At 30.7% G+C, this 17,500-nt stretch overlaps 1 protein-coding gene across 6 annotated transcripts in view; it reads right to left on the bottom strand.

Annotated features, from left to right (window-relative positions):
* The window catches only part of LOC100201459 (cyclin-dependent kinase-like 4), a 48,623-nt gene that overhangs the window by 24,937 nt on the left and 6,186 nt on the right, over positions 1 to 17,500 (bottom strand). For 4 of the 6 annotated variants that reach the window (XM_065812693.1, XM_065812695.1, XM_065812694.1 and 1 more), the window contains exons 3-6: positions 12,798 to 12,843; positions 12,075 to 12,156; positions 7,455 to 7,509; positions 3,072 to 3,127 (exon numbers count right to left, since the gene is read on the bottom strand). In XM_065812693.1, coding sequence (XP_065668765.1) covers positions 3,072 to 3,127; positions 7,455 to 7,509; positions 12,075 to 12,156; positions 12,798 to 12,843 — 239 coding nt within the window. Of the gene's footprint in view, positions 1 to 3,071; positions 3,128 to 7,454; positions 7,969 to 12,074; positions 12,157 to 12,797; positions 12,844 to 17,500 lie in introns of all 6 variants that reach the window. The other 2 variants (XM_065812691.1, XM_065812692.1) reach the window with 1 other exon arrangement.

Below are 17,500 nucleotides of genomic sequence, written 5' to 3'. Positions count from 1 at the left end.
CACTGTTTGCTCTAGTTCATATTTAGCCGGTAGAATGTACTTCAGCCCCCACCCACATGTTACAATTTTGTATTTTTAATTATTTTACACAAAAATATGGTATATTTTCTATGTATTACTATGTTGTTCATGTTTTTTACTTTATTAAATGATAATTCAATAAGGACTAATTGTTATATTATTACTCGTTCGACCTTGATAGATACATCAGAATACACAACAAGGCTTTTACAAATACCCCTTTAACTAGCAGGCCTAGACATAATTACATAAAAATACTAGACATGATTTACACACTTAACTAGGATAAACATGCTATAGAGATATTACTTCATTAAGCCACGGAGGACGCGACCAACCTATGCAATATACTTTTTAGATACGGTACACCTCATAATAAGACAGAAACAGATAACGTGTAACATGCGTTCTTTATGAGACAGATCCATTTGTTTATTACTTTTACCATCCATTAAGTGGTAGATTAGCCGTCGATAAGTCAGTTTGTTCTAGTTTTGCACTATACAGTCTTCTGTAGCGTTCTTATGGTTATCATGTAAACAATCTTTGTTTTTTAACTCAATTTTTCAGCCCGCTAGGTACTGATTAATTAAAATTCACTCTATGTATTGATTTATTTTTCATCTCTGGTGTATCCACTAATTATATTGTGTATTAGCTGGCTATCTTGAGTTGTCTATCTATAAATTTGCTATTACCTTACTATTTTCAGTTAGGAGTCTCCATCTCTCAGGTGAGATTTATGTTCCCTGGAGTATTTATGTTACTAAATTTTACATTACGTTTGTATACCTTCACCACGTACTACTGTTTTATCCTAGTTCATATCGTTACTATCATTAGTCGTGAATTCTTGGATTGTTTTATATACATATATATATACATAGATTAGACATATATTTGGCATATCGTGATCATAAAAATGGTAAGTCACTTTGAAGTACTATGTGCTAGCTGCTGCTTATTATTTATTTTGTTGTCATTGTCACTATTCTATATGCTTTATTGTCACTATTTTGTATATATATATATGTTTATGTGTATTTATGTATGTATATATGTATGTATGTATGTATGTATGTATGTATGTATGTATGTATGTATGTATGTATGTATGTATGTATGTATGTATGTATGTATGTATGTATGCATGTATATACGTATGTATGTATGTATGTATGTATGTATGTATGTATGTATGTATGTATGTATGTATGTATGTATGTATGTATGTATGTATGTATGTATGTATGTATGTATGTATGTATGGATATGTGTATGTATGAATGTATATATGTATATATGCATGTATGTATGTATGTGTGTATGTATGTATGTATGTATGTATGTATGTATGTATGTATGTATGTATGTATGTATGTATGTATGTATGTATGTATGTATGTATGTATGTGTGCATGTATATATATAATTATTTATGTATGTATATATGTTGGGATATTTGTATATTTTTATGTTACAAGTGCGTGTATTTATACACACATTTACAGCCACACCACGCGCATCCCTTACCACCCTCACAAGATCTCCAAGAATGTTGGAGCTATATTAAAAACTGGGATAAGGATTGGGATTTTTGGCTTTTGTAGTGTAGTCCTGTTATATTGCAATATTGACTAGCATGATATAGAGTGCAGGCGGTGAGATCTGTTGCAAGGACACGCCCCTGACGAGTAGCGTTAGTGCAGGTCTCGGGGTCTCCGAAACGTCATTGGTGATCGCAGTGCATTTTTGAGGAGGGGGATCACCATTATCCACTACTTAACTCTGATTGGTTATCATGGCACCAACATTTTTTAATCTATTGTTTTACCTCTTGTACCCATATCTTTTTACGCTTTAGTAGCTTTTTATAATATATTTATTTTATACACGATATTTAAATATTCTGCTGATACACAGATATTTGTCAGTTTTCTATTTTTTAATGTTCAGTATATTAATTATACAAATCTAATAAACATTTTTTTCGCATATACATATCGACACTATAGCGTAGTGGTTAGTGCGTTGCATCATAATCTGGAGATTCAGAGTTCGAACCTTGTAGATCCACACATATGTTGTTTTTTCTTTTTATGTTGCCTGTACCATTATTGATTACCATCTTTTTATTTATTCTATTTTATCATTTTATATTGTATGACATTTTTAGTCATAACAGCCATCAATACACCTACGGGTTTATACATACTTGTTCCCTCATAGACCATTATTTATCAATTGCTTAGGATGAATAGAGCATGAGTTATTGTTCACCCTCTCCTTGTAGCCCCCTAGTTTTATTCCTCCTACAAAATAGTCTTTATATTCATTCATGATTTTTACCCAATGACATCATCTACAATCTACTTCTTTATTCACATCTCCCAGGTCTACGTAAATGGTCAGCTCTGTTGGTCACTTTTTGCGATCATTGTATTGCATAAACAAACATAATTTTATTTTTTATCAGTTAAATAATTTCATATTTTATCAATATAATTTAGAGTGTAATAATTTTTTATTTATCAAACAGTCCAATCTTATCAAAAACAGTTGTATTTAAATCTGCATCCCTTTTTAATTTTTTTTTTTGTGTGTGCCTTTTAAAAAGCATAGCAGTTTATTATGCAATAAAATGATTTTTTTATTATAAAAATGACTTTGTGTTTTTCATTTTAGTTACAATTATAATTATACTTTTGAGAGAAAAAATTATACTTTTGCAAGGGCCGTAAATTGCTCCCGTAAACTGTTTTAGGGAAGTGTGGGCAAGAATGAGAACTAAAGCTCTCGCTTCCTGCCAAGACCTGTATGTATGTATGTATGTATGTATATATATATATATATATATATATATATATATATATATATATATATACACATATATATACATATATAAAGAAAAATGTTTATTACAAATTTGTTTTAAAAAATGATTTAGTACATTAATCTATAGAAGTTATTATTAAATCAAAAAATATTTAAAAATATGTTTTCAGTTTTCAAAATGAAGGAATAAAAATCTCCATATTACTACTACTTACTTCAATTGAACTAATGGAACTCCACTCGGCATCTTCTCTAAACACTCAAGCATATTCTAAAAATTGTAAGTTTTACAAATAGACAGTTGATGTCATTTTTATAAACTTTTAGGCAATTAAAGAAGAATTCATTTTCTAATTTGAAACTCTTACTTTTATAAAATAAAAATAATAATTAATTTTCCTTATTTCAACTATTAAAATATTAAAAATTAATTAATTTCAAATTTCAAAATTTTACTTTTAAACAACTAAAAAAAACAACTAATTTTCCTAATTTTAAATTCCTACTTTCAGGCAGTTGAAATAAAAACAAACAATTAAAAATAATTTGTATAATCATTCAATGCTGTTCTTTTTAATAAACATGTCTGCATGTGAAACAGTATACTAGGAAGAGTAACTGATTGATCATATAGAGTTGTTAGAAAATTTTTACAAAGATGAGACAACAATGGAGATAATGATACAGTTCATCTTTCTCAATGAACTTGCAAAATATGATTTTGCTTTTTAAATAAAAAAGATTTTTTTTGTTTTAAATAAATCTTTGTATTCTATATAATTCTGATTTTAAATTTCACATCTTTTTAATCTGAACTCTGACATAATAATAATTTTTTATATATATTAAATATATAATAATATGATAAATAAGTATATAAGTTATTATACTTGAAATAAGAAAATATCTTACATACGTAAATGTTTAGAGTAATTTGCTTTTTCAAAATGTCTTGGATGATTTAAACATACTGGTTGACTGCTTCTTAAGAATTAGATATAAGAACTTAATTTGTTTTTATGTAAGATGTAAGATGTAGATGGTTTTATGTAAGATGTAAGAACTTAACATGTTTTTATGAAATACACTTCATCACAACTAATATCATCTTTAATTCTTTCATCATTATTTACAACAGCTCTCAGAACTGGTAAAAAGTATGCAATAGTCTAAGAGACCAAAACTCTTTTGCAATATCACATATTATTTGGTGCAATATAATCAAAAAAATTTTTATACTCTAAGTATATTCACCTGCCCAAAACCTAGGAAGCCACTATAGTCAAGGATGCTGTTCATTCTTTTCTCAAAATTGTTTTTATACCCCTTTCCATAGTCACAACTTTAAACCTTGATGAACAAGGTTTACCGCATGAAGAAACTGATTAAGTGTAGTACTTGCAATGATATGAGGCATTTTAGCACTGTGCCAATTTCTTACATGGCAAGCGCTACCACACCTTCAAAATCATTTTCTTATATGGCAAGCGCTTTACCATAGCATCCAAATCATTTTCTTATATGGCAATCGCTTTAACACGGCTTCAAAATTCATTTTCTTATATGCCAAGCGCTTTACCACAGCCTCAACATCATTTACCAGTACAACATCTTGTTTTTTTTTAACTTGTTTCAAAACTTGAGGGTTCAATCATTAAAACTACATTAAAAATAAAACGTGCATAATGGCTCCTAATTTTAAAGCAATCAGTTGCTTTACATAACATTCGGTATGTATAATGGTTTAGTGTTTAAAAAATTTACCTTCAGTACAATCAAGTAATGCAAACTTGTCACAAATCTTATTTCCTCATACTCACTTCCTTCACTATCCTTCATTTCTGAATTAAGTTAGAATAAGAATATTCTTGCTTATTCTTTGTGCCATTCTTTTTTTTCTGTATCATTTTAAAATTAAGTTTCTTTGTCAACGGTTAAAATGTCCATATTCATGACAGATTTTGGATCAACCCAAATACTTCATTAAATAGAACACAAAGAGTTTTTTAAGCTAAAATATAATAGAAACTATTAAAAAGCTGTTGATAGGTTCTATTTTTTTATGTATTATAATATTACCTTTTTATCTCATTCCTTTAGTTTCAAATTTCTTAAATTTAATTTAACTCTTATTTCATCTTTATTTTAGTGATTGTAACATTTAAAATTTTCAAACATGCTGAAAAGAAAAATGATTGTAGCATTTAAAATAACTTTTTAAACATGTTGAAAGAAGAAAAAAAACTAACCCAAATAAATACTGTAAAATAAAAGTCCTCCAGAAAATGTTTATCTGCTAAGTTTTTACTGTTTATTGTCTACTTGTCTACAAATTTTAACTTTGCTCTTTTTTTATCACTCTTTCTCTAATCTGTCTTTTTACATTATAAAGAGCAGCTTCAGATTTTTTATATAGATCAGAAACATCACCTTCTCACTTCATAACCTTCTCAGTTTTTAACCTTCTACAAATTGTATATTTAACAGTTTTTTAACAATAAAGTACAATGTAAAAAAACTAAATAATGATTTGCTTTATAATAAAAAAATTATCTCTATAACAAATTTCCGAATTTCTTATTAAATATTGAAAACTATTAAATGATGGTCCCTATTCTGCTGATCAAATAAAAAACTAGTATTTTGTATATCAAAAGGTCAAAAAAGTTTTTTTTTAATTTCAATAATATTTGTATTTCGTGAATAAATAGCATCAGGTGTTTCCTGATGCTATTTATTCACTAAATTTTTCCCTCTTTAATTTTTTTATGTTCAAAGTTTGAAGACTGTGTCACTAGTCTGCTCTAGGAATTCATCAACATTCAGAAAATCAGTAATCAGCACTCAGTGTCTAAGGCCTGCAATTTTTTGCCATTTGTTTCTATGTTGTTATGGTGAAACCTTTGTTTCAAAAATTTTGCTCCAACATAATGCCAATTAATATATTGCTGAATTAATTTTTTCTAATTCAAAGGGCTGGTCACTAGTTAATATAAAAACTGTTTTTTTAGTTCCTTATTTAATATCATAAAATTTTAAATAGATGATGTTAAATAGAAACTATTTTAATTATTAAAAAAATGATACTTTATATATATATATATATATATATATATATATATATATATATATATATATATATATATATATATATATATATATATATATATATATATATATAAAGAAAACCTAATGCATAATGCAAAATATAATTAAAAAATCTATTTATATATATATATATATATAAACAAAAATGATAAGGACTGAAAGATAATGAAAAATATTGGTGATGTAAGATCCATTAAGATTTAAGTAGTGGAATAGCATAGGTGAAACTCCATCTTTAGGGCCACAATACATTCACCTAGAATGTTTGGCTATATACAATATTAAGAAGATCTTTAAGACTTAAGAGGTAGAGACCCCAATAATGTATCTATCTATAATATGTATACATATATCAGCTCACAATCAAGAGATTCAAGGTTCAAATTTACACCTGCCTCTGGAAGCACTCAATCTGTTTATTTGGAAGTACCATGCTTAATCTTTTTCTGAGTTTTATTTTGGTTAAATTCACCAACCATTGCAATCCATTGCCTATCACTCTTAGAAATCACTTTCAAGATATTATCTAAAGTTTTTAATATATGAAAAGCAACAGCCTATGCCTTTCAATAGTATTTGCATGTAGTGAATAAATAGCATCAATGTATCTATCTATATAGTATAATAGATACATTGTTATTACACTCACTGCTTCAATCTAATACACAATAGAACCCAATACCACAAGTCAACAGTAGAACATTAGGATGGAAATTTGTATTGATCATCAAAGAGTTATTGAACTTAAGACAAGATATCAGAGAGAGTATTAAATAGACTTCTGGAGAACACTTTTGTAAGACTGTGACAGGAAAGATATCACGACCACAAGATGTTTAACAAGATGTTTAACAAGATGTTTAAGAATTTATGAGAAATAACTTTAGCTACTAAAGATTTGATCAAAAAGCTCTAAAAATCTTTGATTTTGTTTAAAAAACTAAAAATGTATTAACCTGTTTCTCTGGATTAACAAGAAGAGTGTAGTTGTTTCCCAATTAAATTTTAAGAAATAAGATTTAGTAATCTGATAATGAACTTTAACAAGTTTACTTTTTTGCCTCACTTTTTTGAAATGAGAATCTTTTTTGAAATGAGAATCACTTTTATGAAATGAGAATTTTTGAAATGAGAAACGAGAATCGCTCTAAGATGAAAGAATCATGCTATATTGTTAGACTTGATTTAAAGTTAATGAGAGGAAATAAAAGCATCCGTGCCTGCTAGGATATTTAGTATATTATATAGTAGGCACAGTTTTAGGCAGAAATAAAAGTCAATAGCATAAAAACCATCACAAAAGTCACAAAGTAAATCTTAAGGCAGTAAGAAGTGCATTTATAGAATCTGATATAGAATAAGTATGAAATTAAAGTTTTAGTAAGTTAATAGAATGGTGTGAATCACCTTAAACAGAACAAAAAGAAACTGACAATAATAATTAAATAATTATATTTCTAAATATTTTTAAAAATAATTCATTTTAATACCTTTTCTACATATTCAAAGACCAAATATAACTTCCCTCGCTTTCGAAATGATTCCCTAAATAAATGTTTAATCAAATATAACTTCCCTCGCTTTCGAAATGATTCCCTAAATAAATGTTTAATCAAATATAACTTCCCTCGCTTTCGAAATGATTCCCTAAATAAATGTTTAATCAAATATAAATTCCCTCGCTTTCGAAATGACTCCCTAAAAAAATGTTTAATCAAATATAACTTCCCTCGCTTTCGAAATGATTCCCTAAATAAATGTTTAATCAAATATAACTTCCCTCGCTTTCGAAATGTTTCCCTAAATAAATGTTTAATCAAATATAACTTCCCTCGCTTTCGAAATGATTCCCTAAATAAATGTTTAATCAAATATAAATTCCCTCGCTTTCGAAATGACTCCCTAAAAAAATGTTTAATCAAATATAACTTCCCTCGCTTTCGAAATGATTCCCTAAATAAATGTTTAATCAAATATAACTTCCCTTGCTTTCGAAATGATTCCCTAAATAAATGTTTAATCAAATATAAATTTTCTTGAAATTGATAAAAAATTTTAATAAATAAACTCTAAAAATATCAAGGAACAAAGCACATTAAAGTAATAAGCATTAAAATAAGAAATTATGAGCAATTTGATAAGCATGTAAACCATAACTATCTAAGTATTTATAATTTAAAAAAAATATCCTTTATAGCAAACTGATATCAAAAGAGCTGCTCTAAATTTTTTTTTTTTTTTTTTTTTTTAAACATCTTCGCTTCCAACAAGGCTGCAAGCAGCCACTAATTAAAGTTGGAAGTTACTGTAAGAGAAAAGATGAAGGTTGTAGAGCAAGATAACGATTGACAGACGATTTAAAAGATTGCAAATTATATGAATCAGGAAAGCAAGATGAAGGAAGCGAATTCCAAAGAACTGATGTTCGAGGAAAAAAACTAGACGAATAAGCGTTTTTGGAGCACTTAGGAACAGTCACAGAAAAAGGATGACACTTAATTGAATGACGAGTAACACGAGAATGAATTTTAGTAGATGGCACAAGAGACGCTAGCTCTTTAGAGCAGTGCCCATTATAGTATTTGTAGAAAAGAGAAAGAGAAGCAACATTACGACGATGTGACAATGGTTGGAGGTTGGCTGCAAGAGCAGGTCCAACTATGTTTACAATGCATTTTTGCACCTTGTCTAAAAGAGAAAGGACATCATTAGAAGATCCGCCCCAGATATGGCAACAGTATTCCATACAAGGCCGGATTTGAGATTTATAGAGATAGAGAATAGAATCCAGAGTAAGAAAGTGGCGAGCTCGATAAAGAGATGCAACCTTAGCAGATGCTAATTTTGCAACCGATTTGATATATGGTTTCCAAGAAAGATTGGAAGTAAGAGTTAATCCTAGAAGATGAAGAGTAGGTGACTCATCGAGTACATCACCGTTCATAAATATAGGAAGATCTAAATTATTGCGATAACGATTGGCTGAAAAAAATTGAGTTTTATCTGAATTAAAGTTCACCAGCCACTGTGAGCCCAATGCTGTAGCAGAAGTGAGATCCTTTTCAAGCTCAAATGCCCCCTCCAGGCAATCAGAGGGTGTTGGTTTCTTATCACGACAAGAATAAATGGTAGTATCATCAGCAAACAATGCCACCTTAGATGTGAGAATATCTGGAAGATCGTTAATGTAAATTAAAAAGAGTATAGGGCCAAGGATAGAACCTTGAGGAACCCCTGAAGTTACAGAATAAGAAGAAGAGTGTTGTCCATCGAGGACAACTTTTATGCTACGATTGGAAAGGAAGGATTCAATGATCTTAAAGATGTTGCCGGATACACCATAAGAAGAAAGCTTATGGAGAAGACCAGCATGCCAAACTTTATCAAACACTTTTGAAATGTCAAGAGCGATGGCCTTAACCTCTCCACCTTCATCTAATGCACGATAAAACCTGTCAGTTATTACTGTTAGCAAATCAGCTGTAGAACGAGAAGATCGAAATCCATATTGATGGTCAGAAAGTAAGTTATTAGATTCAAGATGAGAAATTAAGTGTTTGTTAATTAAAGATTCAAAAACCTTGCTTATGATAGGAAGAAGACTTATGGGACGGTAGTTAGACGAATCAGAACGCTCCCCAGAATTTTTGAAGATAGGGATAATAGATGCGGCTTTCCAGCAGGCTGGAAAACAAGACTCTGATAAGCACTTGTTGAATAGTTTTGAGAGTATAGACGACAGCTCCGGAGAACACTTCTGCAAGACAATAACAGGTATGTTGTCTGGGCCACAAGCTGTAGAAGAGTCTAGGCAGGAGATCACTTTAGATACAGATGCTGGAGTGATATGAATGTCAAGCAATGGATCAACCTGTTTGTTGGCAATATCAGGTAGAACGCAATTAGTGGAATCAAGAGATGATATTGATGAAAAGTTTTTAGCAAACAGTTCGGCTTTGTCTTTAGGTGAGGTGACAAAGTCTGAACCATACAAGAGAGGTGGAATTATAGATTTGCCCTTATTATTGATATTATTAAAGATTCTCCAGAAGTCACGAGAGCCTAATTTTTGAGATGAGATACGAGATTTCATGACCTGAGAATAGCGGGTTTTGGTGTTAGACAAAACCTTTTTACAGTTGTTTCTAGCAGTAATAAACAGACGTCTGTTTTCTGGAGAATTGTTTTGCTGATAAATATGGAAGTAACGGTTTCGATTGGCAATCGCAGCAGCACAGTGTGAGGAAAACCATGGAGGAGAGTGAGGCTTGACCTGGAATCGTTGAGAGGGAATAAAAGATTCCATGCCAGCCTGAATCCACGAAGTTATGTAAGAAGCACATTTGTCGACAGGAAGTTGAAAGATTTCTACCCAAGGGCCATCACGAAGAAAATCACGGAAAGAATCCCAGTCAGCTTTACTGTAGTTGTAAGAGGTTCGATAATAGGGGGATTCAGGTGATGAAAAAGAATGAGATATTAGTTTTAAAGAGATCAAACTGTGATCAGAAGCACCTAAGGGTGAATGTGGAGAAACTGAGCACTGACTAGGATCAGAAACAAGACATAAGTCAAGTAGAGAAGGTAAATGATTAGGGTTGTCAGAAAAGCGAGTTGGAAAGTTGACTATTTGAGTTAAGGATTGAGAAAGGCAAAAGTTGTGGGCTTTAATGCCTGCAGAGTCACTGACACTAGAGCCAAGCCATTCAGAGTGGTGAGCATTAAAGTCACCGACAACAACTATATTAGCTGATGGATAAAGAGAGAGGGCTTGGTCAATATGATCAGAAATAACATCAAAAAGAGTGCAGTCTTGAGATGAAGGAGAGCGATATAGAACAAAGAGAAAGGCAATAGAGTGAAGTGGTGCTAAACGGAAACACATGAAAGAATAGTCTGTGGATTCAAACCTAGTTTCACGACAAACAGGTGAATTCTTACGAATGTAAATGCCCAGGCCAAGCATGTGACTATTGGAGTCTTTACGAATCAGAGGAAGATAACCATCAACACTAAGATCACAAGATGAGACAGCTGAACTCAAATTAGTCTCACAAAGAGCAAGTAGGTCTGGTGAACTTTGCAAGAGATAAGACTCAACAGAAGAAAAGTTACTTCGAAGACCACGAATATTAGTGAATGATAGGTTTAGAGAACTTGGTGATGATGATGGTTTTTTGTGTTTTATAGTTTTTGGTACTTTATTCATTTTTAAATTAGTTTGAAGAACTTGACTCAAAGCATAGATAGTACTCAGAACACCGTTTAATAGCCCAAGCAATTGCCTCATTACTACTAATAAACCCTAAGCCGTAACAAAGGGCTCCAAATGTGGCCTCCGCAATGCACACCAAAAGTACAAACAGGGACACCATCCATGCGCAACATGGCACTGTTAATACTTTGATATTTTTCAGCTGTTGATGGAATCAGCCTCTCTGAGAGCTACCACAGAGTTCGGGAAACCTGACTACCAGCCGGCCTCAGAACCATAAAACTGAGTTTTAGAGCTGTACCCTCATAAAGAGATAATAGAATGAGTTGCCTAGTCGTAAAAACAGTGACACAAGCAAACCCATGCATTGAGTCAAGAAGATCCAGCATTCAACATCCTAAACTGGAAACAATGTATTAAAAATACATCTGCGCCAGCCTAATAGATGAAGAAGGGGTGCAAGGCTGGTCAACAGATAGAATCTGTTTACCCCTTAAGTCTTTGCCTAGGAGGCCTTCTACAAAACAGTAGCTGGGTGCATTTAACATCTGCCCAAGATGAGTATTTTTATCGAGACACCATCTCTAGCCTTTACTCAACCAAGAGCCCCAAGGCAGGGGGTGTTTTATATCGGAGTTGGCATCTCCTAGCCTTTGCCTAAAAAGGCGTATCCTACAAGGCAGCAGGACATGAAGCAGATTGTACTGGGTTACATGTTACCAGTAGCAGGATAACCTGATCTGACAAAAACCTTTGTCTGACAAATAACTTTGTCTGACAAAAAACTTTGTCTGATAACCTGATCTGACAAAAATAGTATAATATCTGACAAAAATAGCATGGACAAGCTTTAAATACAACTACAAGTTGAAAAAAATATAACACCAGCTATTACCTAAGTTCTACGATATTTTCTTGTTTCAACATTCTAAGGACTTTTAGTTCACGCAAAGTTGTGCGTTTCACATCGTCACTTTCTAAAAAATATTTCATATTTATACATTTGTAAATCAAAACTGAAGTCAGTAATAACATAATAAAATTACTCTAAAACCTAAAATTAATATTTCTAGTAAAGTTTTAAGACTTAAGTACTAATGTTTTTAAACATATTTTTCATATAAAAAACACCTTATAAACCTAAATTTTTTATATTTTAAATGGAATTGTACAATTAAGAAAGATAAACATTATTATAAAATTAATTAAAGATAAGGCTAAGTATGTATGAGGAGTACAAAGAAGAGCAAATAAAACAAAGAGTGCTAAGTAGTGCAAATAAAAAAAATAAATTACAAAAAAATGCGCAGCCTTAACAGTAGCGGCCCTTTCTGGAGCCTTAGGGAGGTAACTCTAATAAAAATAATATGTTTTTTTATGTTATTTACCTCTCCAAGGCAAAGAGAACCACTACAGTTGAGGAGGATGTATGTATATATATATTTATTTTCTGCCAGCAGTAATTATAATTGTCAGCTCATGTTTTGGAGTTATACAGTTAAAGGATAGTAGTAAAAAAATTCAAAAAAAAGTTTAAAAAAAAATACTTTGTAGAAAAATATTTTTTGTATATTAAAATTCTTTTGTTGTAAAAACTTAAAAAAATTTCAAAACAAACCTTCACTATCTTTAAACTTCTTAATAGCAACTATGTCATTAGTTTCCTAGAAAAATTAATTGTTAAAATAACAAAAAAAATTTTAATAAGAAACTAAATATAAAGGATTTATTTAAAAGAGTATTTAAAATTTTCATATAGTTTAATAGTAAGTGTGCCACATCACATCATGTCCCACAACTTAGTGTGCCACATCAAATAGAATTATTATTAAATTGCCAAATCGGGAAAAAAATGTTCTTCATTATTACTAGGTTTAAGATTTTTATAAAGACTTTTTTTCACAAATTTTTTCTTAATCTTAAAAATTTTTTTTAGTCTTTCACTTAAGCTATAAAAAGTTTTGTATCTATCTTAGATGTGTCGCAGTAACACAGATTAAATTTTTTTTTTAGTTGCTGAGTTAGTGGGAAGTATTTTGTATTGAAGTTACACTTGCTGTTTAAGTTAATGCAGGGCTCGAATTAAGCATATTGTGATCGCAAATCAAGATAGCTTTTCATACCTTCGCAATTAGTTTTTTTTTTTCTTTTTTAATTTTTTTTTCTTTTTTAGCTTTTTTTTTTTGATTTTACCAAAAGAAATATTTTTGTCTAAGTTTTTCATTAGGGTCATAAAGTTATGTCACGCTAAATTTATCTTTTGAATAGAAATATGATACTTGAGATGATAAATGAGAAACAATTGCTCTCCTACGCGGAAATTTTCATTTAACATAAAGTGCTTTTGAATTTAAATTACTTTAAATCTCTGCGTAGAAGCCAATAAGCTTTAAACTTATATTTAGTTTGATTTAAAAGTACATCACAATAAATTTACCTATAAACTAATTTATTTAATATAAATCAAAACAACCAGTTAAGTTGCTGCAGTTAAGTTACTTAAATAATTAATTTACTTAAAATACTTAAAGACTCACAAAAGTTAGCCATACTAATGTCTCTATTTATAACTTAGATGTTGTTGACACATAAGCTTTTACCTAAAAATTATTTTAACAAGTAATAAATCATAAAAAACGCAATACTACTTTTTATATATTTTCATTTTATTCAAAGCGATATCGTGATTAATATTTTCTATAAATACACAAGTTGATTTTAGAATTTTTTTTAAAAAGAAATCTATTTGAACAAAGTCTTTGTCTTTGGTCTTTTAAAATTCTCTTAATTAATTTTGAGATTATAAAAGAAAAATTGGAAAATTTTAACAAATTTTAATGCTCAATAATTATAAACATAACTGTAGCAACGTCTGTAATACCCAGTGGCATAGCAAGGAGCATTGCTGAAAGTTAAACCAAGATCTAGCTTTTTTAGTTCTATTCAAAGAGATTTTTTTTCAAAAAAAATAGTTTAATATACTAAAAGAAATATAATTCGATTTATTAAACCAAGTTTTTTTCTAACTTTTTTTACAAAATAATTCGAATGAAAAAACTGAATGAAAACGTCAACTTAAAAACCGTTTGAATGAAAAAATTAACTATACTTAACTTTTTACGCTAGATCAAAAAGCAATAAATTAGAAAAAACATGGTATCTTAAGTTTTTTTTTGCTGCAATATAACTTGTTTGCTTTTATTACAAGCATTACATGCCACTGAAAACTGAATTATTGATGATTTGCTTGAAGAAAGTTATATATTTTTTCTCTTTTCAAGTTTTACAAAGTTAATCTTTTGGATTTTTCTACACTTTAGTAAGGGGTCGTCCATAAAGTATGTACGCCAAAAATTTTGAAATTTGACCCCCCTCCCCCTGTTGCCATGCGTACTTTTATGTCCCCACCCCCCCTTAAAAGTACGTACGTTTCTCAAATACCCCCCCCCCCCATCCCTCCTTTATTTTTTTTTCTCAATAAAAAAGTTTATTTAAAAAAAAAAATGGAGGGTACCTTAGATACTATATACGACCCCAAAACTCTTTGTTTGCGCATTTTAAAAACGTCTTTAAGTATATATGCAAATAATAATTTAAATATATTTAAAATACATGATAGGTAAGTGTGTATTTGGGGGAGATGTTAATGCGGCGTAAATAGTCGACGGAGATCCAGGTTCGATTCCCGGTGATATCCATGTAAACCTTTTTTTTTGTTTTAATAACGAATCAAATGTAAATAAACTATACTTAAGGTGGACGTTTTTTTCAGGCACCCCTCTTTAATAAGTAAAAAACGGGTCTTACGTGAGATCAGTAATATTGAAATATTGAAAATTTTTTGTTGCCCCCTCCCACTGGGTAAAACCCAGTGGGAGGGGGCAACAGCAAATTTTGTGCCCTTTTGCTAATTTAAGAAGCTTTTTATTTTAGCAAAACCTAGCAGTCAAATTTGGAAGATTTTGAGACGCCATTGACACGTGTTTTTTGGGGGTGACTCCGTCCCATCAACCACGGCCCTCAGGTCTTACTCAGGGCCAGTATATAAGGGGTGGCATGTGTGCATAGGCCCCCTTACGATTTTTTGATGTTCCAGATAGAACACTTTAACACATCGTGCTAACTTAAGTTTGATAATATGCCAAATGAGGTGGCCTTGCAAAAAATTTGGATGGTGGAGGCCTGGGAACAAAAAGCCCTAAAGCGTTTGCCTCCCCCCTTTCCTGCCCAAACGTGAGGGAAATATGTAGCAAAATTTTTAACTTTAACATCTAAAACTAAATTTAAATTTATCAACAGATTTTAATTTTTGTAGAAAAATATTGTAAATTACAAAAAAGTTATGACCATGCAAAATTTATACCCCTCTCATTTTGGGGGTCGGGAGGGTAAGCGATTTAAGGCTTTTTGTTCACAGGCCTCCGCCATCCCGATATTTTGCAAGACCTCCTCATTTGGCATAGGTATAAACAAACTTAAGTTATGAGTTTGCACGATGTGTGAAAGTGTCCTATCTGGAACATCAAAAAATTCTGAGGGCGCCCATACATGTGTGTGCATAGAGAAAAACTATACCCTTTACTCCATATACCATACATCTTTTTATGTTGGCAAACTAGAATCTTTAGTCAGAATGTAACTTTTCTATTGATTAGCTGGTTAATTGTAAATCGAAGTACATACTTTTAAATTGAACCCTCCCCCCCCCCCTCCCATACGCTTTCGTACGCTTTTTGAAGACCTCCCCCCTCCCCCCTATGAGCGTACGTACTTTATGGACAACCCCTAAGTATAGACAAAGGAGTGGTGGTAGGTTTCATGTGAGTCTTTTAGAAGTATGCAACAGTGAAAGTAATTTGGTAGTAGGAAGTCTGCTTAGAGAAGATATTAATTTCTGGGGAGAAAAAATTTATCAAACATTTAGAAACTCTATTTTTGATAATAATATGCAAGATATTACTTTGTTCTTTATATAGATATTAGTGTCAGCTATCTGAGAATAGCATAGAAGTTTCTACAGCAGGTTATGTTGTTTAAAAAATGAAAAAATTTGGGTGTCAAACTTGTGGTTAAAATAGTTCCTATAGACCATGATGTTCTTAATAATGAATACCTGAAAATACTATCCAGAGGCAGACTTATATGCTCAAGACAACCTCTATCAGATTTGTCATCTTTTAAGTATTCTAGATACTATTTCTCCTATTCTAATCGAACACTGCAGTTATTCTTTTTCAATTGTTTTCAGGTTTGCAAAAAAAAACATTAAAAAAAAAAAACCATGGTTTAAACTCCAATATTTTTTAAAAAAAAGCCATATTTAGTCAACTTTTTCAATTAAAAAAAAGCATAAGTCATTTTACTTGAATAAATTATATTTTCTATTAAAGCAGATAAGGTTTTTAACTTGAATATTATTGGTAACAAGTTCTTAAACTCTTTATATGCAAAGATGATTGCAGCTTCATTTTCATTTTTAAAAAGATTATCAAAAATATCTAGGATCTAGTGTGTTTGCAAGAAAATGAGCATCGCTAACAGTCTGAAGATACCTAGTTTCCAATATTTTTTTTCAGTTGATGAAAATGATAACAGCTTTATCAACTCTTTAAAAATTTCAACAGTGTCACTTATTTTTGTTTGATATCTCTGCAACTTATCTAGAGCAACTCCAAATGGTTTTAATATTTTCAACAAATATTTTGCATTTCGCTTTATCTGTATGTTACTTACTTTTCTATTAATTTTGGAATACAAGTCTCTATTTTTTCAAAAATTGTGAAAATGATGCTCCAGGTTTTAACATATTTTGCAAGTAAATCACATACAGAATTCTAGCGCATTCCAGTAGAAAGGGGTAATTTTGTTCCTCCACTCACACTTATAATTTTCTACAGCTGATATCCTAAGATTACAGCTGATGATGATGATGATCATCATCAACAGCATAATATAGGAAGGCTAAAGCCTGATGATGATGATCATCATCATCATCATTATCATGATCATCATCATCATCAGGCTTTAGCCTTCCTTTTTTATGCTGTTTCTCTAATATAAACAATCTAGAGCACTTTTTTTTTCTTAACTAAAGCTCATTCATACAATATGTAAGGCACTCTTTTCAAGTTTTCTTACTTCTACCACTATCATTTTCTACTGAAGCTGCTACCTCTCTACATGCTGATACCAAAATTACTTTAATCTTTTCTTACAAACGTTGTTCAATACAACATTTTTTTAAATCTGTCTAAGATTATGCCTCCTTTTTTGTCTTGCAAGAGTCACCCACACATCTGATCATCTTCTTTTTCGGCAAAT

The sequence above is a fragment of the Hydra vulgaris genome, chromosome 12 (genome assembly GCF_038396675.1).
Source record: "Hydra vulgaris chromosome 12, alternate assembly HydraT2T_AEP".
Taxonomy (NCBI): Eukaryota; Metazoa; Cnidaria; class Hydrozoa; order Anthoathecata; family Hydridae; genus Hydra; species Hydra vulgaris.
This window is presented reverse-complemented; position numbering and strand designations above follow the sequence as displayed.